The sequence below is a fragment of the Bos taurus genome, chromosome 3 (genome assembly GCF_002263795.3).
Source record: "Bos taurus isolate L1 Dominette 01449 registration number 42190680 breed Hereford chromosome 3, ARS-UCD2.0, whole genome shotgun sequence".
Taxonomy (NCBI): Eukaryota; Metazoa; Chordata; class Mammalia; order Artiodactyla; family Bovidae; genus Bos; species Bos taurus.
The window spans coordinates 112059888-112080855 of NC_037330.1; the positions used below are offsets into that span (position 1 = coordinate 112059888).

Sequence of the window (20968 nt, forward strand, 5' to 3'; positions counted from 1 at the left end):
GAACATTTGAGCTTGTTTCCATTCTTTGGCTATTATAAACAGTGCTGCCTTACATAGCCTGGTGCATATATATATATGTCCTTTCATATTTTTGCCAGTGTATCTTTAGGATGGTGGCCCAGACAGTAAAGAGTCTGCCTGCAATGTAGGAGACCCAGGTTCGATCCCTGGGTTGGAAAGTTCCCCTGGAGAAGGAAATGGCAATCCACTCCAGTATTCTTGCCTGGAAAATCCCACAGATGGAGGAGCCTGGCAGGCTACAGTCCGTGGGGTCGCAAAGATTCAGACTTGACTGAGAAACTAACACACACAAACACACATCTTTGAGATAGAGTTCTAAAAGTCGAGTTGCTAGGTGAGAGAATAAATGACTGAGTTTTGCTAGATGCTACCAAATTTCCCTGCTTAGGGATTGTGTGCCCTTTGGCGTGTCTAGCTGCGGAGTACTAGAATTCCTACTTTCCCTCAACTTCATGTGTTGTCAGACCTTGCATTTTCCCTACTTGAAGGATGAGAAATAATTTCTTGGTGTAGTTTTGATTTGTATTTTCTTGGTAAGAGCGAGGTTTAAATCTTCTGAAATGTTAAAGAGACACTGTACTTAGGAATCCTCCCCTCCCTCTCCCTGCCTAGCAACTGCCACCTTGGGATATGAAGATGAACTAGAGAGACTGAAGGACTGAATGAATGGAAAGATTGTTTGCCAAGCACCTAAAGCAGAGAAGAGAGGTCGTAGCCAAAGTAATAAAACAGTATAGCAGAGAAAGAAAACACAATAGTGACCATCAAAGTAAAGGTCTGAGCTTCCCTCTCTGGCAAGTTGAGGTTGGGCTTTGTTGAGTATACCACTGAACTGAGAGTAGCCAGGGCAGGCAATAGGGGCTCTGTGATCTACGGCTTCCCGCAAAGTGAAGACATCACAGTCCAGCCACCAAAGACGCTGGGCCTGTGCTGAATGGGAGCCAAGAGGGAGTCCCCACTCTCTTCTGAGACTCATTACCTGCCTGGGGACCCAGGCATATAGCAGTAGGCAGGCCCCTCCCCACCCTCAAGGGGTCTCACAAGTCAATTGGGAAAGCAGAGGAAAACATTGGTCATTTCAGCGACATGAATGGATGGGTTTTGAAAATGGGTTACCCAGGAAATAATACCCATGGGCAGTTTGTTCTTTCAGTATTTGATAGAGGTGCTGTGTAATTTCTTGTTTTCTCCAAGCCTCAACTGCCTGGTAATGGGATAATAATCCCTGCCTATAAAATCAGGATAATAATGGTTATCTACCTTTTAGTGTTGCAGTTGTCAGGAGGATAATCCACATTAAGCCCAACACATAGTAAACTCAATTCCAGGGAGCTCATACCAGTTGGCTGTGGTTGCCATGCTGTCATGTGCTGCAGGGGAATTTGGAGACAGCACATTTGAAGTTAACTGGTGGCTCAGTTGGTAAAGAATCTGCCTGCCATGTGGGAGACCTGGGTTCGATTCCTGGGTTGGGAAGATCCCCTGGAGAAGGGAACAGCTACCCACTTCAGTATTTCGGCCTGGAGAATTGGCAGACTACAGTCCATGAGGTTGCAAAGAGTTGGACATGACTGAGTGACTTTCACTTTCCTGCTCTACTAGCTCTTGATCTACTCTCTTAGCCTCAGTTTTTCCTCTGTAAAATGGGGGTGATTTCATGAATGGTGTGCACATTTAAATAAGATAACACACATAAAAGCAGTTAGTATCCTAAATCAGCAGTATGAGTTGTCTACTATTAACCTCATAATTCTTCTTCTTTATCTTCTTTTTAAGTGAACTTTCTAATGTAATTTACTATGAAGAATGCCTGATGATTATTTTAAATTTCTCAGAAGGGTTCTAGAATTGAGAGAGGAAAGTTGTGGTACATTTGGCTATTATTTTATGAGTCTGATTACTTGGGGAAATCTGCAAAAACTTGCAAAGATAGGAGTGTTGTGTAGCTCTTTATCCCCTTTCCTTTCCAGTCTTGTTCAGCACATTTTGGCAGCTGGTAGCACCATGGTAAGGGGAGCCTAAGGAAGCAGAGTTTCTTTTAAAACAAGGAGGCTGTTTGGGGTAAAGTCTCTGGATTTATGCTGTCTTCCTAGGTCTGAATCCAAGCTCTACCACTTGCTAATCCTAGTTAGTTAGCAAAGCCTAGTTACTCAATCTCCTTAAGGCTCCGCTTTCTTAACTGTAAAATAGAGACAAGAATAGCACCCTCCTCTCAGGGTTGGTGTTTTGTGAGGAGTGAGCAATGCCTTGAAGCTTAGCGTGTAACATTCAGTCCGTGGCCGTGATGGTGATTGGGAGCAGCTTTGGTGCTCGTCGTGATCAACACCCTCATCATCTGTCTCAGGGAGGGAGATGTCTTATCAGAGTGGTTGATGTTAGACTGTGCTACCAGATAAACCCAGAATCTCAGTGGCTTAAAGACAGGCTACGCAGGCTACACGTGTAACCAGGGTCATGGGACTCTACTCCTCAAGGTCACTTAGATGCCCAGCTGACGGGACTTCCGTCTAGATCCTCACTTTCACAGTCACCAGCTGCAGATCACACGCTGGCTTTTCATGTTCTCACATGGACATGACACACATCATTTCTGCCCTCGATTGATGGATCAAGGTGGTCACATGACCTTGCCTAACCCAAAGGGTGGACCATGAAGTCTGAAGGTGGAGCCTTCATGGCCTGAAGGTAGAGCTCTGGACTAGCTCTAATCACCATCTCAGGGCCAAGGGTCTGATTGCGGGAAAAGGCAGGAGTGATGGGAAAGGTGGGAGAGAGTGGGAAGGCGGATGGAGAGGGACTGGGGGCTGAGATGACAGGTTGCAAGCTCAGAGCCAGCTGTGGAGTGTGCCTGGACCCTGAGGGCCTTGTGGTTTACCCGCCGTGACCGAGAGCATGCTTCCATCCACTCACTCATTCAAGCAGCGGTCACTCAGTGTTCCACCCATGTTCCAAGCACAAGGCTAGGGGCTGGGGACTCCGAGTTGTTCAGGACAAATAACACGGCCCCTGCCCTTGGGGAACTCACAGTGGAGTGGACTGTGCAAGGCTCTGAGCTGAGCTTGGGACCCTGACCGCGGTCCAGGGCCAGCACTGTGTGTGCGGGGCAGGAGCCAGGCTCATGCCTCTGTCAGAGGCCTGATAATTGAGTGAAGAACAAAGAAAGAACCAGTATGACCCAATATTAGCTGTACTTCAACCCTTCTAGAATGGCAGAGGACTTTGTTTAAAGGATTCTTTTCATGCCTCCCCTCCAGCCCTTCATAAAATTCCAAGTGATGTAACTGGACATATCCATAAAAGTCCCAAAAGACAGAACTCACAGTCTAGATGGTTTATGTAATTCTCCATTAATAAAAAAAAAATACTTGCTGGCAGACACATTTTATAGAAAGACTTTTCTTTATTCATTGTTCCCCCAAGAAAACTGCCTGTCTCCCTTCTTCCCCAGCTCCCTGCGGCGGTCATCTGACTTCGCCCAGCGGCACCATCCTGTCTCCTGGCTGGCCTGGCTTCTACAAGGATGCCCTGAGCTGTGCCTGGGTGATCGAAGCCCAGCCAGGTTACCCCATCAAAATCACCTTCGACAGGTGCCTATAACCACAGCCTGGGCGGTGGGGGTGAGGGGTAATAGCTCTGCTGTGGGTGGCAGGGAAGCTGGGATGGGTGGGGGGCCAGCACCAAGGCTGCAAGGTCAACAAGGTCAGAGGGCACTGGTGCAGATGCTCTGGGCAGGGACAGGCTGCACTGGCTTTGCTCTTGGCCTTGGTTCAGAAGTGGGGTTTGTGCCATTTAGGGGGCTGTTAGCATCCGAGGAGCGTCACCCTGACATTTTCGGTGTGGGAAGGTGGTCTTCCTCACCTCTGACCCAAATCCTGCTCATGTGGCCCACTTCTACTCCCAGCCTGATTGTGCCCCTCTGGTGGGGAAAGCAGCCACCCAAGTATGAATGTAAACTTCATCTAGACAAAGCTTCCTTGGCCCAGAAGAGCAGTTGCAAACTTTACTGTGAAGGGCCACATAAGAAATATTTTAGGTTTTATGGGACACTTGCAGATATCTGTTGCATAGTCTTTGCTTTAAAAAAAAAAAAAAACTTCTTTATAAATGCAAAAACCATTCTTGGCCCTTAGGCCATACAAAAACAGACTCTAGACCAGATTTGGCCCAGGGGCTGTAGTTGGCTGACCCCTGGCCTGGAACATTCTGACTCCCATGAGGCAAGTCACTGTGCCTCTAGCTCTGAAGATGGGTCACTGCCCGGGCCTCAGAGAAGATTGGGAGAGCTGCGTCCAACCACAGGAGAAGGAGGAGGAAGGTTCAACACAGTAGGGAGGGTTCTCCGGCATCTCCAGTGAATGTGTGCAGACTATATTAAGATACCCCAACCTGCCAAAACCCAGTTCTTCTGATGCAAGCAGGGTCTCTTGTAATTTGCAAATTAATGAGCCTTGGGTTTCTGAAGAAGTCTTCGTCTCCATCTTCGGCAGATTTAAAACCGAGGTCAACTATGACACCCTGGAAGTGCGAGATGGAAGGACGTACTCAGCGCCCTTGATTGGGGTTTACCACGGCACCCAGGTCCCCCAGTTCCTCATCAGCACCAGCAACCACCTCTATCTCCTCTTCTCCACGGACAAGAGCCACTCGGACATCGGCTTCCAGCTCCGCTATGAGAGTGAGTCTCAGGGTGGCGGTGATGGGGCCGGCTGGGTGCCGGGGAGGACTCAGGGCTGAGCTCCGGCAGGGGGACCCGCTCAGCCATGTCCCCAGGGCAGTTCTCAGTTAGGCTGGGCTCCTCAGGAGGTCCTCCTTGCTCTCAGCATCTCTCAGAGCTCAACGTCAGAAAGAATGAAAGGTCCCCTTCTGCGTGCAGATGACTGGGCGCCAGCCTGCTGGGCACCCCGGGAACAGAGTGCTTGATGGATGGTGATGTTGAAGTGAGATGTCATCTCACACTCCCTCACCCTCTCCCATTGCCTGCATTCATTGCTGGTGCCTCAATTGAAAGAGATTTTTTTTTTTTTTTGGTCAAGATAAAGCTGATATATCCGCATTAATATCGGACAAAGTCAATTTTATCTTATATTTTTAAACTTTTTTCTTTTGCATGGGGATGTAACCGATTAACAATGTTGCGATAGTCTCGGGTGAACAGCAAAGGGACTCAGTCATGCGTATACACACATCCATTCTGAAAGAGACTGTTGACTGAGTTCTTTGCAGACCACTGCAGAAAGTTATGGCGGAGAGCACTAGGAGCAGAGGGTTGTTTTCTTACCCGTGATCCTATCTGTAATCCAAGCCGTGTTTGTCACTCCGCTGATGTTTACTGAATGGATGATGAACGAACGAATGATTGCAGCCAACCGGTTGTCCCTGACAGATGGGTCTTCAGATACCCTCACCCAGTACCGACAGCCACATTTGAGGAGTAGGCAGATGACAGTCCAGCCTTCTCTCAGCCAGGACTCTCTCTCCCTCCCTTTGTGAGTCAGCTGGGGTCCCCCTGTGGTTGCAGGGAACTGTCTGTTCCAGCCGTGGGCTCTCTTTTCCAGCTATCACATTGCAGTCGGACCACTGTCTGGATCCAGGGATCCCCGTCAACGGGCAACGTCATGGGAATGACTTCTACGTGGGTGCCCTGGTGACCTTCAGCTGCGACTCGGGCTACACACTGAGCGACGGGGAGCCTCTGGAGTGTGAGCCCAACTTCCAGTGGAGTCGGGCCCTGCCCAGCTGCGAAGGTGAGCCTCACCAGGAGGGGGCGCTGAAGTAGAGCAGCCTTTTCTGCCGTGAAAACCCAGGCACGGACTCCAAGACCCCCTGTCAGTGAGGAGTGGGAGGTTTGAACAAGAGCGGGGCTAGGATCCTAGGGGGATTCTGGGGGAAGCTCCCGAGGCCACCTCAGTCTTTCAGGGTCCTTTTTCCCTCTTCTCCAGCTCTCTGTGGTGGCTTCATTCAAGGCTCCAGTGGGACCATCTTATCACCAGGGTTCCCTGACTTCTACCCCAACAACTTGAACTGCACCTGGATTATCGAAACATCACATGGCAAGGGTGAGTGTTTAGGCCCATGGCAGGCATTGGGCTGCGACGTGGTCAGGGCCCTAAGATCCCCATATCCAGATGGCCTCCACGAGGCTCTCCCTCTATAGTGACCTCTGGGCTTGGTCTGGATTTTTCTCACCAACCAGAAAACTCTCAGAACATTCCTATCTCTTAAAATCACAGAACTCATCCTCTAGCAAATATTTTTCAAACCTAAAAATCTCCATTCTGCAAGAGATCTTAGAGAATGCCAGCTCTCAAAACCTACTTAATGAGGGAATCTTCCCTATATTACTCCCTACAAGATGGCATCACACCTCTATGTAAACACCCCGGTGGTAGAGAGATGGCCAGCCCACTCAGCAAAGGGGTTCCTGTTCTCGTTTTCTGATTGACCTGACCCCTCCTGATAACCTGAGACTGAGTTCCTTATACCGAGTGCTGACGGGACGTAGGCTGCTTCTGCTCCCTGCCCCTCACACCCAATCTTCAGATACTGTCTGGAGCCATCTTCCTCTCACAGAACTCACACTGTTCCTCAGATGAGTGTTTTTATGTATGTTTTTCACCAGTCAGGCCTCTTGCTCCACCTTCCCTGACATAAATGACCCTTGGGAGCCCAAGTCCAAAGTAAGATGCTGGCTATAAATAAACATTAATTAATATACTCTTTTATTCAGCAAATATTTTTTGTTTTGGTTTTTTTTGGGGGGGAGGTGGGCTTAAAACAACAGAAATTTATTCTTTGCACAGTTCAGGAGTCCAGAAATCCAAAATCAAGGAGCTTGTTCCTCCCGGAGCCTCTAAGTGAGAAACTGTCCCCTGCTTCTCCTCTAGCATCTGGTGACTGCCAGCAGTCCATGGTGTTCCTTGGCTGGGAGACACATTATTCCAGTCTCTATCAAGCAAATACTGATTGAATGCCCCCTGTGTGGTAGATGCTGGGGCTGGGAATATACACTCATCAGGCAGATATGACTTCTGCCCTCAGAAGCGTCCTCTGAAGTTCATGAGCCGAGGTTCTCTGCAGTTTGGCAGCTACTCTAATGCTAGACCCTACCCTAGAGGTTTAGATTTTCTACTTTGGAGGTGGAAACCAGGCATCTATGTTTTAGGACACTTCACTGCTAACTGTGATACATGCCCTAAAATAAGAACCTCTGATCTAGAAGAATTAAATGTAGAAAAGTCAAGAAAAAATTTAAAAAGAAGAGTAACTGTTCCAGATATTAAAATGTTATTATGGGCTCAAATAATTTTAATGATGCAATATAAATATAGGAACGGACACACAAATCAGTGGGGGAGAATAAAGATCCAGAAATAGATTCCCCTGTGTTTGTGCATGTGTGTGTGAGAGAGAGAGCAAGTGTGTGTGTGTGTGAATGTGTGTGTGTGAGAGAGAGACAGTTTTTAGTGTATGATTAATGTGTCATTTCCAATCCATTAAAGAGAGGATGGATTTTTTAATAAATGGTTTTGAAACAGTGGGCTTAACCATTTGGAAAAAAGAAAAAACCAAATCATACCTCACACATTTAACCACAAATTCTAGTAATAGAAAGATATGAAAGTCTAACCTCAGGTGGGACATACTTGAAGAACAGCAGCAAAAGTAGACTCCATAAAGGCATAGACTGTTATGTTTGATTCAATAACAGTTTAAATGGATTTAGGGTTTTTAAAAAAAGATGTGTATAAATATTTAAAATATTCATATAAAATATTTAAATAGTTAATGAAAAAAAATATTTGTAACCTATGTAATCATCTAAGAACCACTGCTGTTGCTGCTGCCAAGTCGCTTCAGTCATGTCCGACTCTGTGTGACCCCATAGACGGCAGCCCACTAGGCTCCCCCGCCCCTGGGATTCTCCAGGCAAGAACACTGGAGTGGGTTGCCATTTCCTTCTCCAATGCATGAAAGTGAAAAGTGAAAGTGAAGTCTCTCAGTTGTGTCCGACTCTTAGCGACCCCATGGACTGCAGCCTACCAGGCTCCTCCGTCCATGGGATTTTCCAGGCAAGAGTACTGGAGTGGGGTGCCATTGCCTTCTCTGCTAGCCTGATATAAAAAGAGCTCTTAACATTTTTAAGAAAAATACACCTGATCTGCAGGTCTGTGGTGGTTGTTGTTGTTCTTTTGCTCAGTTGTGTCCAACTCTTCGTGACGCCATGGACTGCAGCACGCCAGGCTTCCCTGTCCTTCACCATCTCCCAGAGTTTACTCAAGCTCATGTCCATTGAGTTGGTGATGCCATTCAACCATCTCATCCTCTGTCATCCCCTTCTCCTCCTGCCCTCAATCTTTCCCAGCATCAGGGTCTTTTCAAATGAGTCAGCTCTTCGCATCAGGTGGCCAAAGTATTAGAGCTTCAGCTTAAGCATCAGTCCTTCCAATGAATATTCAGGGTTGATTTCCTTTAGGATTGATTGGTTTAATCTCCTTGCTGTTCAAGGGACTCTCAAGAGTCTTTTCCAACACCGCAGTTCAAAAGTATCAATTCTTTGGCTCTCAGCCTTCTTTATGGCCCAACTCTCACTTCCATACATGACTACTGGAAAAACCATAAGTTTAACTGTATGGACCGACATTTCTGCTTTTTAATATGCTGTCCAGGTTTGTCATAGCCTTTCTTCCAAGGAGCACACATCTTGTAATTTCATGGCTGCAGTCACCATACACAGCAATTTTGGAGCCCAAGAAAATAAAGTCTGTCACTATTTCCATTGTTTCCCCAAGTGATGGGACTGGATGCCTTCGCTTTTGGAATGTTGAGTTTTAAGCCAGCTTTTTCACTCTCCTCTTTCACCTTCATCAAGATGGCTGTTTAGTCCCTCTTTGCTTTCTTCCATAAGGGTGGTGTCATCTGCCTATCTGAGGTTATTGATATAGCAAAGCTATCAACTAGCACTTCATTACAGAAGAAATACAAATTGAAAGACCTCAACCCCACTAACAATTTTAAAAGTGCATCTTCACCCAATAACCAAATGCCATGTCTCTTTTCAAGTCAGCAGAGAATATCATAACAGTGTGGGGACCATTCGGAGACAGGCGTGCTCTTCTTTGGTGCCAATATTGTGTGAAACCATTCAAACTTCCCAGAGGACGATTAAGCAGTGAATCAAAAGCCTTAAGAACGTATGTGCTCTGGACCCAGAAGTTCTACTTCTTGGAATTTATCTCAAGAAAATAAATAAACTTTATATCAAGATTTAGCTACAAAGATGTCCCCTAAAACACTTTATTCATTAAAAAAAAAAAAAGAAAGAAAAACTAGTAACTACTCAGATGTTCATCAGTAAGGAAACATTAAGTCAATGTATGGTATAGCCAAATAATGAAAAATTACCATGCAGCTAAAGGAATGGTGTGAAAAAATATTTTAAAATTAAATATTTATTGACTAAATAAAGAAGTTTGCCAAAATAATATATTTATAAAATATTTATAAATAAAAGGCAGGCAACGCCACAGGGCTTGCTCCACTGTGTCTGTCTAGTACCCACAGTAAGTGCATTTGTTAAAAATTTGTTGAACTGTGCAACTTAGCAGCAGCAGCAATACAGTCCTACAAATTTTTAACAAACGCACTTACTGTGGGTAATGCACTTTCATGCATTGGAGAAGGAAATGGCAACCCACTCCAGTGTTCTTGACCTGAGAATCCCAGGGACGGGAGGAGCCTGGTGGGCTGCCATCTATGGGGTCGCACAGAGTCGGACACAACTGAAGCAACTTAGCAGCAGCAGCAACACAGTTCAACAAATTTTTAACAAATGCGCTTACTGTGGGTACTAGACAGACACAGTGGAGCAAGCCCTGTGGCATTGCCTGCCTTGTGGTTAAGTGGCAGAGATCCAGCCTGAGAGACCTCTCAATAGATCATGCCCAATGCTGGGACAGAGCAGACAGAGGTAGGAAAGCGTCGGAGGCTTGCCCAGGGGTTAGGCAGGAGTCCTGGAGTTGAAACTTAGGCATGTCTCCAAGGGTGAACAGGAATTAGCTAGGATCATCAAGAGGTCACTAGCGTATAACCAGGTCACTTCTTCCTTAGAACCATGGAAAGCATCACCAAACCCTTAGCATTGAGCCCCAAATGGTGAAATAGCTAGTGTGGCCCTCATGGCCCTGGTTGTACCTTTCTCAGCCTCCTTGTGAGCCCTCTAAAAAATTAAGATCTAGCTACATGGAATTTCTTTCAGTACCTAGGCTTTCATTGTCCTCTAGAGCAGGGGTCCCCAACCTCCAGGATCTAATGCCTGAGGCTCCGAAGTGAAGCTGATAAAACAATAATAGAAATAAAAGGTACAATAAATGTAATGCACTTGAAACAGCCTGAAACTATCCCCACACTGGTCTGTGGAAAAATTGTCTACCACAAAACCAGTTCCTGGTGCCAAAAAGGTTGGGGGATGCTGTTCTAGAGCTTTGCATATGGGGTACATTTCTTCTGTAACACTTCCTCTCCCGCACCATCTCCAGCATTCCCCTCATGTGGCCAGCTCCTTCATCCTTCTCAGGAGCCTTCCAGACCCCCTGCCCCCAGTCCTGGGTCTAGGGGGGGCTCCCTCCCATGGGCCACCACGTGATCCTTTACTTTCCAACTTCAGTCTTCACTCCGCCTGTACGGAACTCGCATCTTCATCATCCATCTCCCAGACTGACTCTGAGCTCTTCCAGAGACACGTCTGCCTTGTTTCCTGCAGTTTCCCCAGCTGCTGGATTGATGCTGGCACAGAAGAAACTCAAGAAATAGCTCTATGAATTGAATTAAACTGAACTCAGACCCTTCCCAGAGGGCAGGCACCCCTCAGGCTCTGTCTGCAACAGTGTCTCCAGTTAACAGACCTGTGAGGCTGCTGACTCTTGATTGCTCCCCACCAGTAAAAGTACAACTGGGGAACTCAAAACTCTGTGAAAGTCAGGATTGTTCAACTTGCCACATGCCCAGCCCAAGGGAAGAGCCAGTTCAGGAGTCCAGATAACATGTCCTCGCTAAGACCCCGGGACTAACATCTTTAAACCCACAAGACTATCTGGAAGTCAGATGAACTGAGCACAGAGAATGCCTTCTGTGCTGGGCACTGTGCTATGGGCTTTGCACATGCTGCCCCAAGGGTTCCTCTCTCCAGGGATTGAATGTCACCTAAAGGTACTGAGCGACTGAACTGAAGGTACAGAGCAATATTGGCCCAGATCTTTCTTTTTTAAAATTTTCATTGTTGTTCAGTCACTAAATAATGTCTGACTCTTCATGACTCCTTGGACTATAGCATACCAGGCTTCCCTGTCCTTCACCATCTCCCAGAGTTGCTCAAGCTCATGTCCATTGAGTTGGTGATGCCATCCAACCATCTCATTCTCTGTTGCCCCTTCTCCTCTGCTCTCAGTCTTTCCCAGCAACAGGGTCTTTTCCAGTGAGTCAGCTGTTTGCATCAGGTGGCCAAGGTATTGGAGCTTCAGCTTTAGCATCAGTCCTTCCAGTGAATATTCAGGGTTGATTTCCTTTAGGATCGAGTACTTTGATGTCCTTGCTCTCCAAGGGACTCTCAAGAGTCTTCTCCAGCACCACAGTTTGAAAGCATCAATTCTTTGGTATTCAGCCTTCTTTATGGTCCAACTCTCATATCCATACACGATTACTGGAAAAACCATAGCTTTATCTGTACCCTTCGTCGGCAAAGTGATGTCTCTGCTTTTTTATTATTATTGATAAATTAATTAGGATGACAGATTTTATCAATGAGGTCTAAGGAAAAGTACAGAATATACTAAAAAGTACTGAGACTTCCTATATACGTATATATACAGATATCTTCAAATTGGATAATTATAATTATCTAACACTTTCAAATTAGACTGCTTTGTAAAAACATCAGATTATATTAATTGGCACACATTTTTGCACCCCAGACCTTTCCCCCAGTAGATGAGCTCTGGGTCCAGGTCCGCCTTCCTCCAGACCGTCTCCTCTCCTAACGCCCTGCTCTTTCTGCCCCAGTGAGAGGTCGCTGTCCTTCACACGATTCTGCACGCTTCACTCCAGTGGAGTCCTTGTTTGCGTGTGCATCTGTCACACCAAATCTGGATTCAGACTCCAACACTGCCTCTCTATTTCTGTGACAATGTCTTCATTTTCACACAATGGCCAAAGGAGCCCCAAGCGGTCAACACAGCTGGGAAAGCCAGGGGTTTCATCTCAGCTGTTTACTCATCCTTAGGATGCCTGCCAAGTGTTTCCTCCTTTGGAGGGGTTGTATTTGCACGCTCGAAAAACAGAAAGCACAGTGCTTAATTCAGCTTTGTTTCCACCCGCTACTGTGTCTGACCCAGCCTCCACGCAGCCCTCTGCTCCACCAAGCCTCTTGCCAAGCTTTGCAGAAGGAGAATGGTCTTCTCATATGCACATGTGTTTACATGTCAGTAGTACAGGATACCTGCAGGCTCACGTGCCCGTGGGACTCCACGCGTGCTTACACCCCTCATGTCACAGACTGTGACCGCTGTGACGCCTTCCCAACCCCAGGGCACAGTCACCCACCCTCCCTCTGTGCCCCCCCTCTGGATCTCACTGCTGGTGTGTCTGTCTCCTCCACCAGGCTGAGAGATCTTTCTCAGTACCTAGCACAGATCTGGCACTTAGCAGGCACTCGAGATCTATCTCTTTCTTTAAGATTTATTTATTTATTGGTCGTAATGGGTCTTCGTTGCTGCATGCAGACTTTCTCTAGTTGTGGCAAGCAGGGGCTACTCTTCGTTACGGTCTGTGGGCTTCTCACTGCAGCAGCTTCTCTTGTTGTGGAGCCCGGCTCCAGGTGAACACACTTCAGTAGCTGTAGGACATGGGCTCAGTAGTTGCAGCTCTCGGGCTCTGGAGCATTGGCTCAGTAGCTGTGGTACACGGGCTCAGTTGCTGTGCGGCATGTGGGATCTTCCTGGACCAGGAATCAAATTATCCTCCCTTGCCTTACAAGGCAGATTCTTGACCCCTGAACCACCAGGGAAGCCCAGGATCTGTTTCTTTGAGTAAATAGATAAATGGGTGCATATCAGCTGCCTGAACACAGGACATTTACAAACTGCTTCCCTGGTCCCACCACCTCTATGGGGTTCTGTTCCCCCAACCCCCGCCCGTAGAATCCCCAGTATTCTGTATCGCCAGTTTCTATCAACACAGAGGCAAAGTAATGAAAACATCTAAAATGCTTTAGCATGAAGACCTTGCATCTAACCACCATTTATCCCGAACATGTCAGTGATTATCTAGAAAAGTAGTCCTCACACTTGTATGTACCTCCACATCTCTTGGAGGATCTTGTTAGCATGCGAATGCTGATTTAGGATGTCTGAGGTGGAGGCCGAGATTCTGCATTCCCAACAAGCTCCCAGGCGATGCCCAGGATCCCGAGGTCTGTGGACTTTGAACAGCACGTGGGCGCAGCATTCCTTTCCTGCCCGCATTCCTGCCCTGGCACATCCATGGGGTGTATTCCCATAGGCACACTCGCTCGTGGGCGGACATGCATTGTACATCCGTCCACCCAAACCCAGCTGCCATCTGGACAAGTTCAAGCGTTGCTCTAGGTGCTAAGATCTTGCTGCTCTATTACCTTGCTCACCTCCTGGCCCCTCCCACCACCTGCCCCCCCCCACCTTCGACTCTCTTTTCATCGCAGGAGAAGCTGCATCCTGGGGTGGTTTACTGCACAGCCTCTGCCACCAGATTGTCTCAGTTCAGAACCCAGCTTCCCCACTTACAGGCTGGGTGACCTTGGACAAATGATTTCATTGCTCTGTGCCTCGGTTTCCTCGGGTGTAACATGGAGATGAGAAGAATCGTACCCAGGTTGCAGGGTTAGTAGCAGGATGAAATGTTTTTGTGTCTTCCCTTCCCATTGATAGGAGCCAACTACAGGCAACTCAGAACAGTGATGCACACATACCGAGGGCTGAAATTTCCTCTCATTAGTGGGTGCTCTCAGCCCCTCCCCCGCAGTGGATGTCCCCTCCCCTTCTCCCTCTCAGATGGCTGCCTGGCCCCTCTCGACCGCTCCTCTTCCTCCTGTCTTCTGTGTGATGCCAGTTCCCCCCAGGCTTCCAATCTACCCTTCTCTGATGACTGCCCTGCCCACCTCCCTTCCTCTTCATGTTTGGGGGTTCAGGCAGCACCTGTTTGCCAGTGACCCCCAGATCTACAGCTGTAGTCCGACCTTAACCCTGAACTCCAAGTCTGTACGTCCAGTTCCCTCCTGCTAGCTTGTGCTTCCTGAATGCTGACCGTGCAGAGTGTTCAAAGCCAAAGTCATTGCCCTTCCACCACTTGCTCCTCTTCCTATGTGTCCAGCCCCGGATCACGAAAGACATCACTGTCCTTCAGGTCAAGACCCTCCCCTGTCACCCCTTGGCTCCTCCTTTGCCTCTGTTGCCTCTGATCCGTGTCCACCTCCCCTCCCGTGTCCCACGTCCCTTTCCTGCTCTTGTCCCCTTGGCTGACCCCATCCACTCTCCCCCTCAGCGCATGGCTGGTATCCTTCTAACTGTTCTCTCTGCTTCCCCTCACTCCACTTCCTCCTTCTCATAGCCACCAACATCTTGCTAATCTGAAATCTGGTACACTCTGGATAGGATAGGCCCCCAACACCTCTTGAAAAATATCCAGTCTGGCCCCAGAGAGCCTGCATGTCCAGCTCCTCTTCTGGATATTCCCGGCTGAGTACATCCAACAGCACCGCTTGGCTCACCAAGCCCTGGAATCCACAGCAGCTCTGTCCCCTGCCTGGGGCACCCTCTCCCCTCTTAGCCGGTTATTTCCCCTGCCTCCTTTTAAGACCCCAAACAAATACTCTTTAGTGAGGCCATCCTGCCTTTCCCTCTTTCCCTTCTGTCCCCCAATGCAGTCTGATCTATATTGATGACAGTGTTGGTTACTCTGCACGGTGGCTCTATCCCCTTGCACCCACCTAGCCCTGAATCCTAGCCCATAGGAAACACCCAGCAATATACGAAAACCTGTTGACTGAATGAATGACCTAACCATAAATCTCCCTTTCAAACTGGGACAAGCCTGAAGCAGAGTCTTCCTCCCTGAGTGGGCCTGTGGGCAGGGACGTGTCCGGCTCACCTGGGCCCTTCGCTCAGGTTGGCCTGTGCGTGTTGCTGTTGGACTTCTGCACACCGAGAGATGTTTACAAACGGGGAATGCTCGGCAGACGCCGGCGTGCAGCTGGGCTCCTTCAGCCCTCTCACCGTTGCCCCCTGACCCTCTGGCTCCCGGCAGGTGTGTTCTTCACTTTCCACACCTTCCACCTGGAGAGCGGCCACGACTACCTCCTCATCACGGAGAACGGCAGCTTCACCCAGCCCCTGCGCCAGCTGACAGGCTCGCGGCTGCCGGCCCCCATCAGCGCCGGTCTCTATGGCAACTTCACCGCCCAGGTCCGCTTCATTTCCGATTTCTCTATGTCCTACGAAGGCTTCAACATCACGTTCTCAGGTACAGCACTTGAGGGTCCCTCGGGCGAAGAGGGCACTCTGTACCTCCACCCCACCCCCACTATCAGCCAGCAGATGGCGCTGGTCCGCTCCCCAGCCTCTAGGAGGGGAACCTCAGTGCTGTGGCAGAAGGTAGTTGGTTTAGATACAAGGACGAACGTTCCTTATAGTGGGTTGGAAGGAGGTGTTCAGGGTTCTCTCTGAATGTGACCGGCCCAACTGATGGAACTAGAGGACCTCACAGAAGTCCCTTCCAGCCCTAGTAAGTCCAGATCCTTCTTCTGATTCCACTTCCACTACTTCACAACCACAGCAATTTCCAAAAACAAAGAAAAAGAAGGGAGATGGAAATTAACACGTTGGAGTGTTTTAGTCTCATTCGGAGACTGCTTCACCAACGCTAATTTAGTAGTGATGGATAATTTTCACTGTGTTTAGGAATCCTGAAACGAAAGCTTTTCAGTTTGCATTCGGGGAGGAAAGAGGACCCTTTGCTCCTCTGCGGCTCATTTCACTTGCTCCCAGAGCACCCTCCTTCCCATCCAGGAACAGAGGTAGCAGGTAGATTTTCCCGGGATGCACAAGAGATATCTGACCTCTAGGAAATGGGACATGGCCCAGCTCAGCCCCGCAACTCCCTCCAGCAGATGCCTCCTGCCATGTGCTGGCTGATGGGACATATCCAGCCAGCCTGCCTTGTGCCTGCGTGCATGCTAGGTCACTTCAGTCGTGTCCAACTCTTTGCAACCCTAAGGACTGCAGTCTGCAAGGCTCCTCTGTCCATGGGATTCTCCAAGCAAGAATGCTGGAATGGGTTGCCATTTCCTCCTCCAGGGGATCTTCCCCATCCAGGGATAGAACCCACATCTCCTGTGGCTCCTGCATTGGTAGAAGGGTTCGTTACCACTGAGCCACCCCCATCTGCCTTATCCCGTCTGTTTTTCCCAACCACACGGAGCCCTGGGGTACAGTGTCCCAGAAGGGCATTGCCCATGAGGACAAGGAGAGAGGTACTTCTGTGTCATCACTAGAGACATAAAGTCACTAGAGGCCGGTCCCTGTTCCGGCAATGCCACTCCATCACACTTGCCATCTGCCTCAAGTGTCAGTGTTCCTGAGGCACAGCTTTAACCAAATTCAGATCTTAGGTTCTTTTTCCGAATATAAATTGCCCTAGGCTGGGTCTTCTATTCTGACCCCACTAGAACCAGGCTGAATTGAATTGAATTGGCTCGGTATCCAGGGAGAAAGAGGCAGGAGGGTCTGCAAGCCTGAAGCTGGGCTCATGTGGAGATGAAGGTTAGAAGAGGGACAGGTCTGCCTCATAAATCCCCCTGGGAAGCAAGCCTCCAGAAACACAGTGCCCTCTCCCACTCCTCCTGGCTAGGAAGCGCTCAGACTGCCCGGAGCACAACCTGCCTGTTCTCCCCTGCTTCTGTCCCTCTCAAATTCTCTCTCCTCTCCTTGCCTTTCGTGGATCCCTGCATATCCTGTGCCTCTGTCTGTCCTCCTCTCTCGCCCTCTTCTCCCTGGCGTCTTTGTCTGTATGCCCCTCCTCTGTCTCTGACCCTGGCTCTCTTGCCTCCCTTCCAGAGTATGACCTGGAACCCTGCGAGGAGCCCGAGGTCCCAGCCTACAGCATCCGGAAGGGCTTGCAGTTCGGCGTAGGCGACACCTTGACCTTCTCCTGCTTCCCCGGGTACCGTCTGGAGGGCACGGCCCGCATCACGTGCCTGGGGGGCAGACGGCGCCTGTGGAGTTCGCCTCTGCCAAGGTGTGTTGGTAGGTGGTCACGTGCTTTCATTTTGCTTCACTAAGGGGGTTGGCCGAACTTTAGTCGATTGCTGTGAGGTGGTGGAACACACATGGGCCAAGAGGCCAATGGGACTGGGTTTGAGAAGAGTCTTAGCACATGGTGACCTGCAGTGGGACCTCGGGGGGGTGGCCTACCCTCCTTCCGCTCCAGCCTCCTTATCTGTACAGGAGGGATGGCAGTCAACTCCTGCCTCATGGGCTGTTTGGTAGCCTCAGCTGACCTTTACAAAGCGGCTCCACAGGAGGCACTCGGATGAAATCAACTTCCGTAGTATTAACTCCCACCCTTAAGGCACATTCCCATGGCTTCTGGATGCCTCTTGCAGAGAAATCTGGGTGGAGCGTGGGTGGACCTGTGGGAAGGAGGTATGACCTTTACCCATGAAGAGTCCTCATATGGTGGAAGAAAGGGCTGATTTTACTAGTTCAGTGAGGGTGCTAACTTTTGAGACTTGCCAGAAAGACTCCATCCATTCAACTGGGGAGGACAGAGGGCAGAGGGAAGCAAGAGTTAAGTTCATTTCTAGAGCACCCATTGCAGATCAGACATGCTTCTAGATGCTGGGAATATAAAACTGAACATCACAGAGGGAGCCTTTCCACCCCTGGTCTCACATTCTGGTGGAGGGAGATGGGCCACAAGCACATGGGTGTGTAGTGTGGCAGGCGGTGTTAAGGCTTAGAGAGAAAGAGTAAGTCAGCTTAGAAGGTATGGGAAGTGTTTATAAAAAGTGATCAGGAAAGGCTTCTCTGATGGGTTAACAGTATATAGTAGAGATCTGAAGGTATCCAAGGAGATCCCAAGGCATTCACGGGAGACGAGGGGGCCAAGTGCCAAGGCCCTGAGCCACGAGGACGCTCACTGCTTCAGGAACAGCTTGGAGGCCAGCCTGGAGTGAGCAATGGGAAAAACAGTAGATGATGAGGTTAAAGAGGTAGCTGATGCAGTTGAGACCAGGAGCCCTGTGACCCAAGGCCCTGCCGGCCTCGTTGCCAAGGAGCTGGAGAAGACTCTTCAGAGCCCCAGGCCCAGAGGGTGCAGAGAAATGGGGTGATACTCCAGGGAGCTGGGACAGTTGCTGGCTGTCCCACGCATATAAAGTTCATGCCCTGCTTGCTCGATACTCACACCGTGGGGTAGATGGACACAGGCTGGCTCAATGGAGTACTTACCATGCTCACTGTTAGCCACTAGGAACTCATGTTCAATATTAAAGAAAACCCCAAAATACCAAACAGATCAAGACAGCACTTCCCTGACTGAAACAGGGGTTGGCGTCTTGAGGGTCCATGAGGTCAGCCTTGCCTGAGACAATGCCACGGAGCCCTGGGGGCTCTGTAGGGGACAGTTATAAACAGGATGGCAAGATGGGCTGGGCTCAGGCCGGCCAATCACATGGGCCCAAGGTCAGTTCTCTGCTCTGCCATTTACCAGCCACTGGATCTTGGGCAGGCCACCCAATCCCATCGGCCCCAGCTTCTCTGTATCTATAAAGCAGAGATAGCAATACCCAGCTCACAGGTTTTACTCCAGATTAGAAGGCATGGTTTACATAAACCAGCAGGGTGCCATATGATTATCCTTTGGCCAGTAACATTTTTATCATTATTTATCGATGACCAACAACCAATAACCTTGCACGATCTCAGAGGGGAAGCATTAAGACAAATAGATGAAGAATCCCATTTTTGATCAATTAAGTGATCTCAAATTTTATTCTCCCCGCCCCCCCGCCCAGAGCAGCAGTCTCCAGCCTTTTCGGCACCAGGGACCGGTTTTGTGGAAGACAGTTTCTCCACAGACCGACATGCAGGGGATGGTTTCGGGACGATTTAAATGCATGACATTTGTTGTTCACTTGGTTATTATCACATCAGCCCCACCTCGGCCCATCAGGCCTTAGACCCTGGAGGCTGGGGACCCCTGCCGTAGAGCACGCGGCCACCCTGACCTGTGCATACAAGCAGGCACACATGTAGCTCCCACTGCGTAGATTCGGTTTCAACCTGGCTGCTAGCAGCTCTTTTCTTCTCTGGAAAAAATGTCTTCAGCTCAGTGGTTCTGAGGGGAGTTTTTTCTGAATGGGATTATCCAGGACCGCAGATGTGCTCACGCCCTAAGCTCTCACCTCATCGATCTCGCTCCATAAATTCATTCTGTAACTTATTATTCCAATTACTGTTTGTTCATGGCACCTCACAATATTTTCATTATTCCATTTGTCTTCTGTTTTGTATGTATTAATACCGCATAGCAATTATAATCACCTCTAATTACCGCCAGCCCCGCAACAGAGCCTCAGGCTTGGAGGTATCATGGGAATGCCCACTCGGGAGATGCTCCCGGTTGCCATATGCACTGAAGGTGTAAATTGGATGACTTACCAGGAACATGCCCTGCTGAGAAGGAGATAAACAGCTCTGGGCTCTAATTCATGGTATGGCAGGCAACACAGCAGCCCCTGACCTCAGGGTCCCCTAAACTGGATGTGGAAAGGACAGCCCTGACCCCAGAGGACCCCATTCTGCAGAATGACCCTGTCCTTGGGAGCCCCATGTGATGGAGCAGCCCTAACTCTCCACCTCAGGGGGTGCCCCAGACTGAGGGACATGACACAGCCCCTGCCCTTAATGAGACCTCTTCTGATGGGGTGGCAGAAGTCGAAGATGCCTGAATCAGCCGCAGTACTTGCCAGCACAGATGACTGTGTGTTTCTCTGGAATGTTTATTTGTTTTCATTTATGCTTGTGTTTGACTTTTCAATGCATCTGCTCACCTCCCCTAATGCTTTGGAAGCTCTCCCAGGAGCCAGCACCATGTCCCTCTACCTCCTGGACACTCCCTGGTGCCCTGGAAAAAGGCCTTGGCAGAGGGGTCCATCTGAAGTTGTTGGCCCCCTTTCCCTCCTTATCGAGGAGTTGGGCATGTGGGACAGAGGAGAGAGCCGTGCTGGGGCAGAAATGGCCTCCAGCTCTTGTGCAGCAAGCCAGGGGCAGAGAGGAGGTGTCAAACTACACCAAGGCCCGCGTGTAACGCAAACCAATTCTCGGGAACCAGGTGGTGAGCAAGGGGCATCAGGACAGTGAGGGCGCTGTGAATGTCAGGCAACTGCACCTGCTCCCCAGGAAGCTTCATGGGCGTCCTGACAGCCAGAGCCCGGGCAGCTGGGGCTCCAAATGAAAGCAGATAAGCTATGCAGATTCACTGCGTTAGATGGGAAGAGAAAGGAATGGTACTTGTTGAGGGCCTACTAGGTGCTATGTTGTTATTCAGTTGCTAAGTCATGTCCAACTCTTTGCTACCCCATGGACTGCAGCACACCAGGCTTCCCTGTCCTTCACTATCTTCTGGAGTTTGCTCAGACTCATGTCCATTGAGTCGGTGATGCTACCTAATCATTTTATCTTCTGTCACCCCCTTCTCCTGCTGCCCTCAATCTTTCCTAGCATCAGGGTCTTTTCCAAAGACTTAATTCTTCGCCTCAGGTGGCCAAAGTATTGGCACTTCAGCTTCAGCATCAGTCCTTCCAATGAATATTCAGGGTTGATTTCCTTTAGGACTCGCTGGTTTGATCTTGCAGTCCAAG

At 49.2% G+C, this 20968-nt stretch overlaps 1 protein-coding gene across 1 annotated transcript in view; it reads left to right on the top strand.

Moving 5' to 3' along the window:
• CSMD2 (CUB and Sushi multiple domains 2) overlaps window positions 1–20968 on the top strand; it is a 689877-nt gene that overhangs the window by 455960 nt on the left and 212949 nt on the right. Inside the window, exons 16-21 of the mRNA XM_015467054.3 lie at window positions 3470–3608; window positions 4509–4696; window positions 5577–5765; window positions 5961–6077; window positions 15352–15567; window positions 17160–17348. Of these exons, the coding sequence (XP_015322540.1) occupies window positions 3470–3608; window positions 4509–4696; window positions 5577–5765; window positions 5961–6077; window positions 15352–15567; window positions 17160–17348 (1038 nt within the window). The remainder of the gene's footprint in view (window positions 1–3469; window positions 3609–4508; window positions 4697–5576; window positions 5766–5960; window positions 6078–15351; window positions 15568–17159; window positions 17349–20968) is intronic.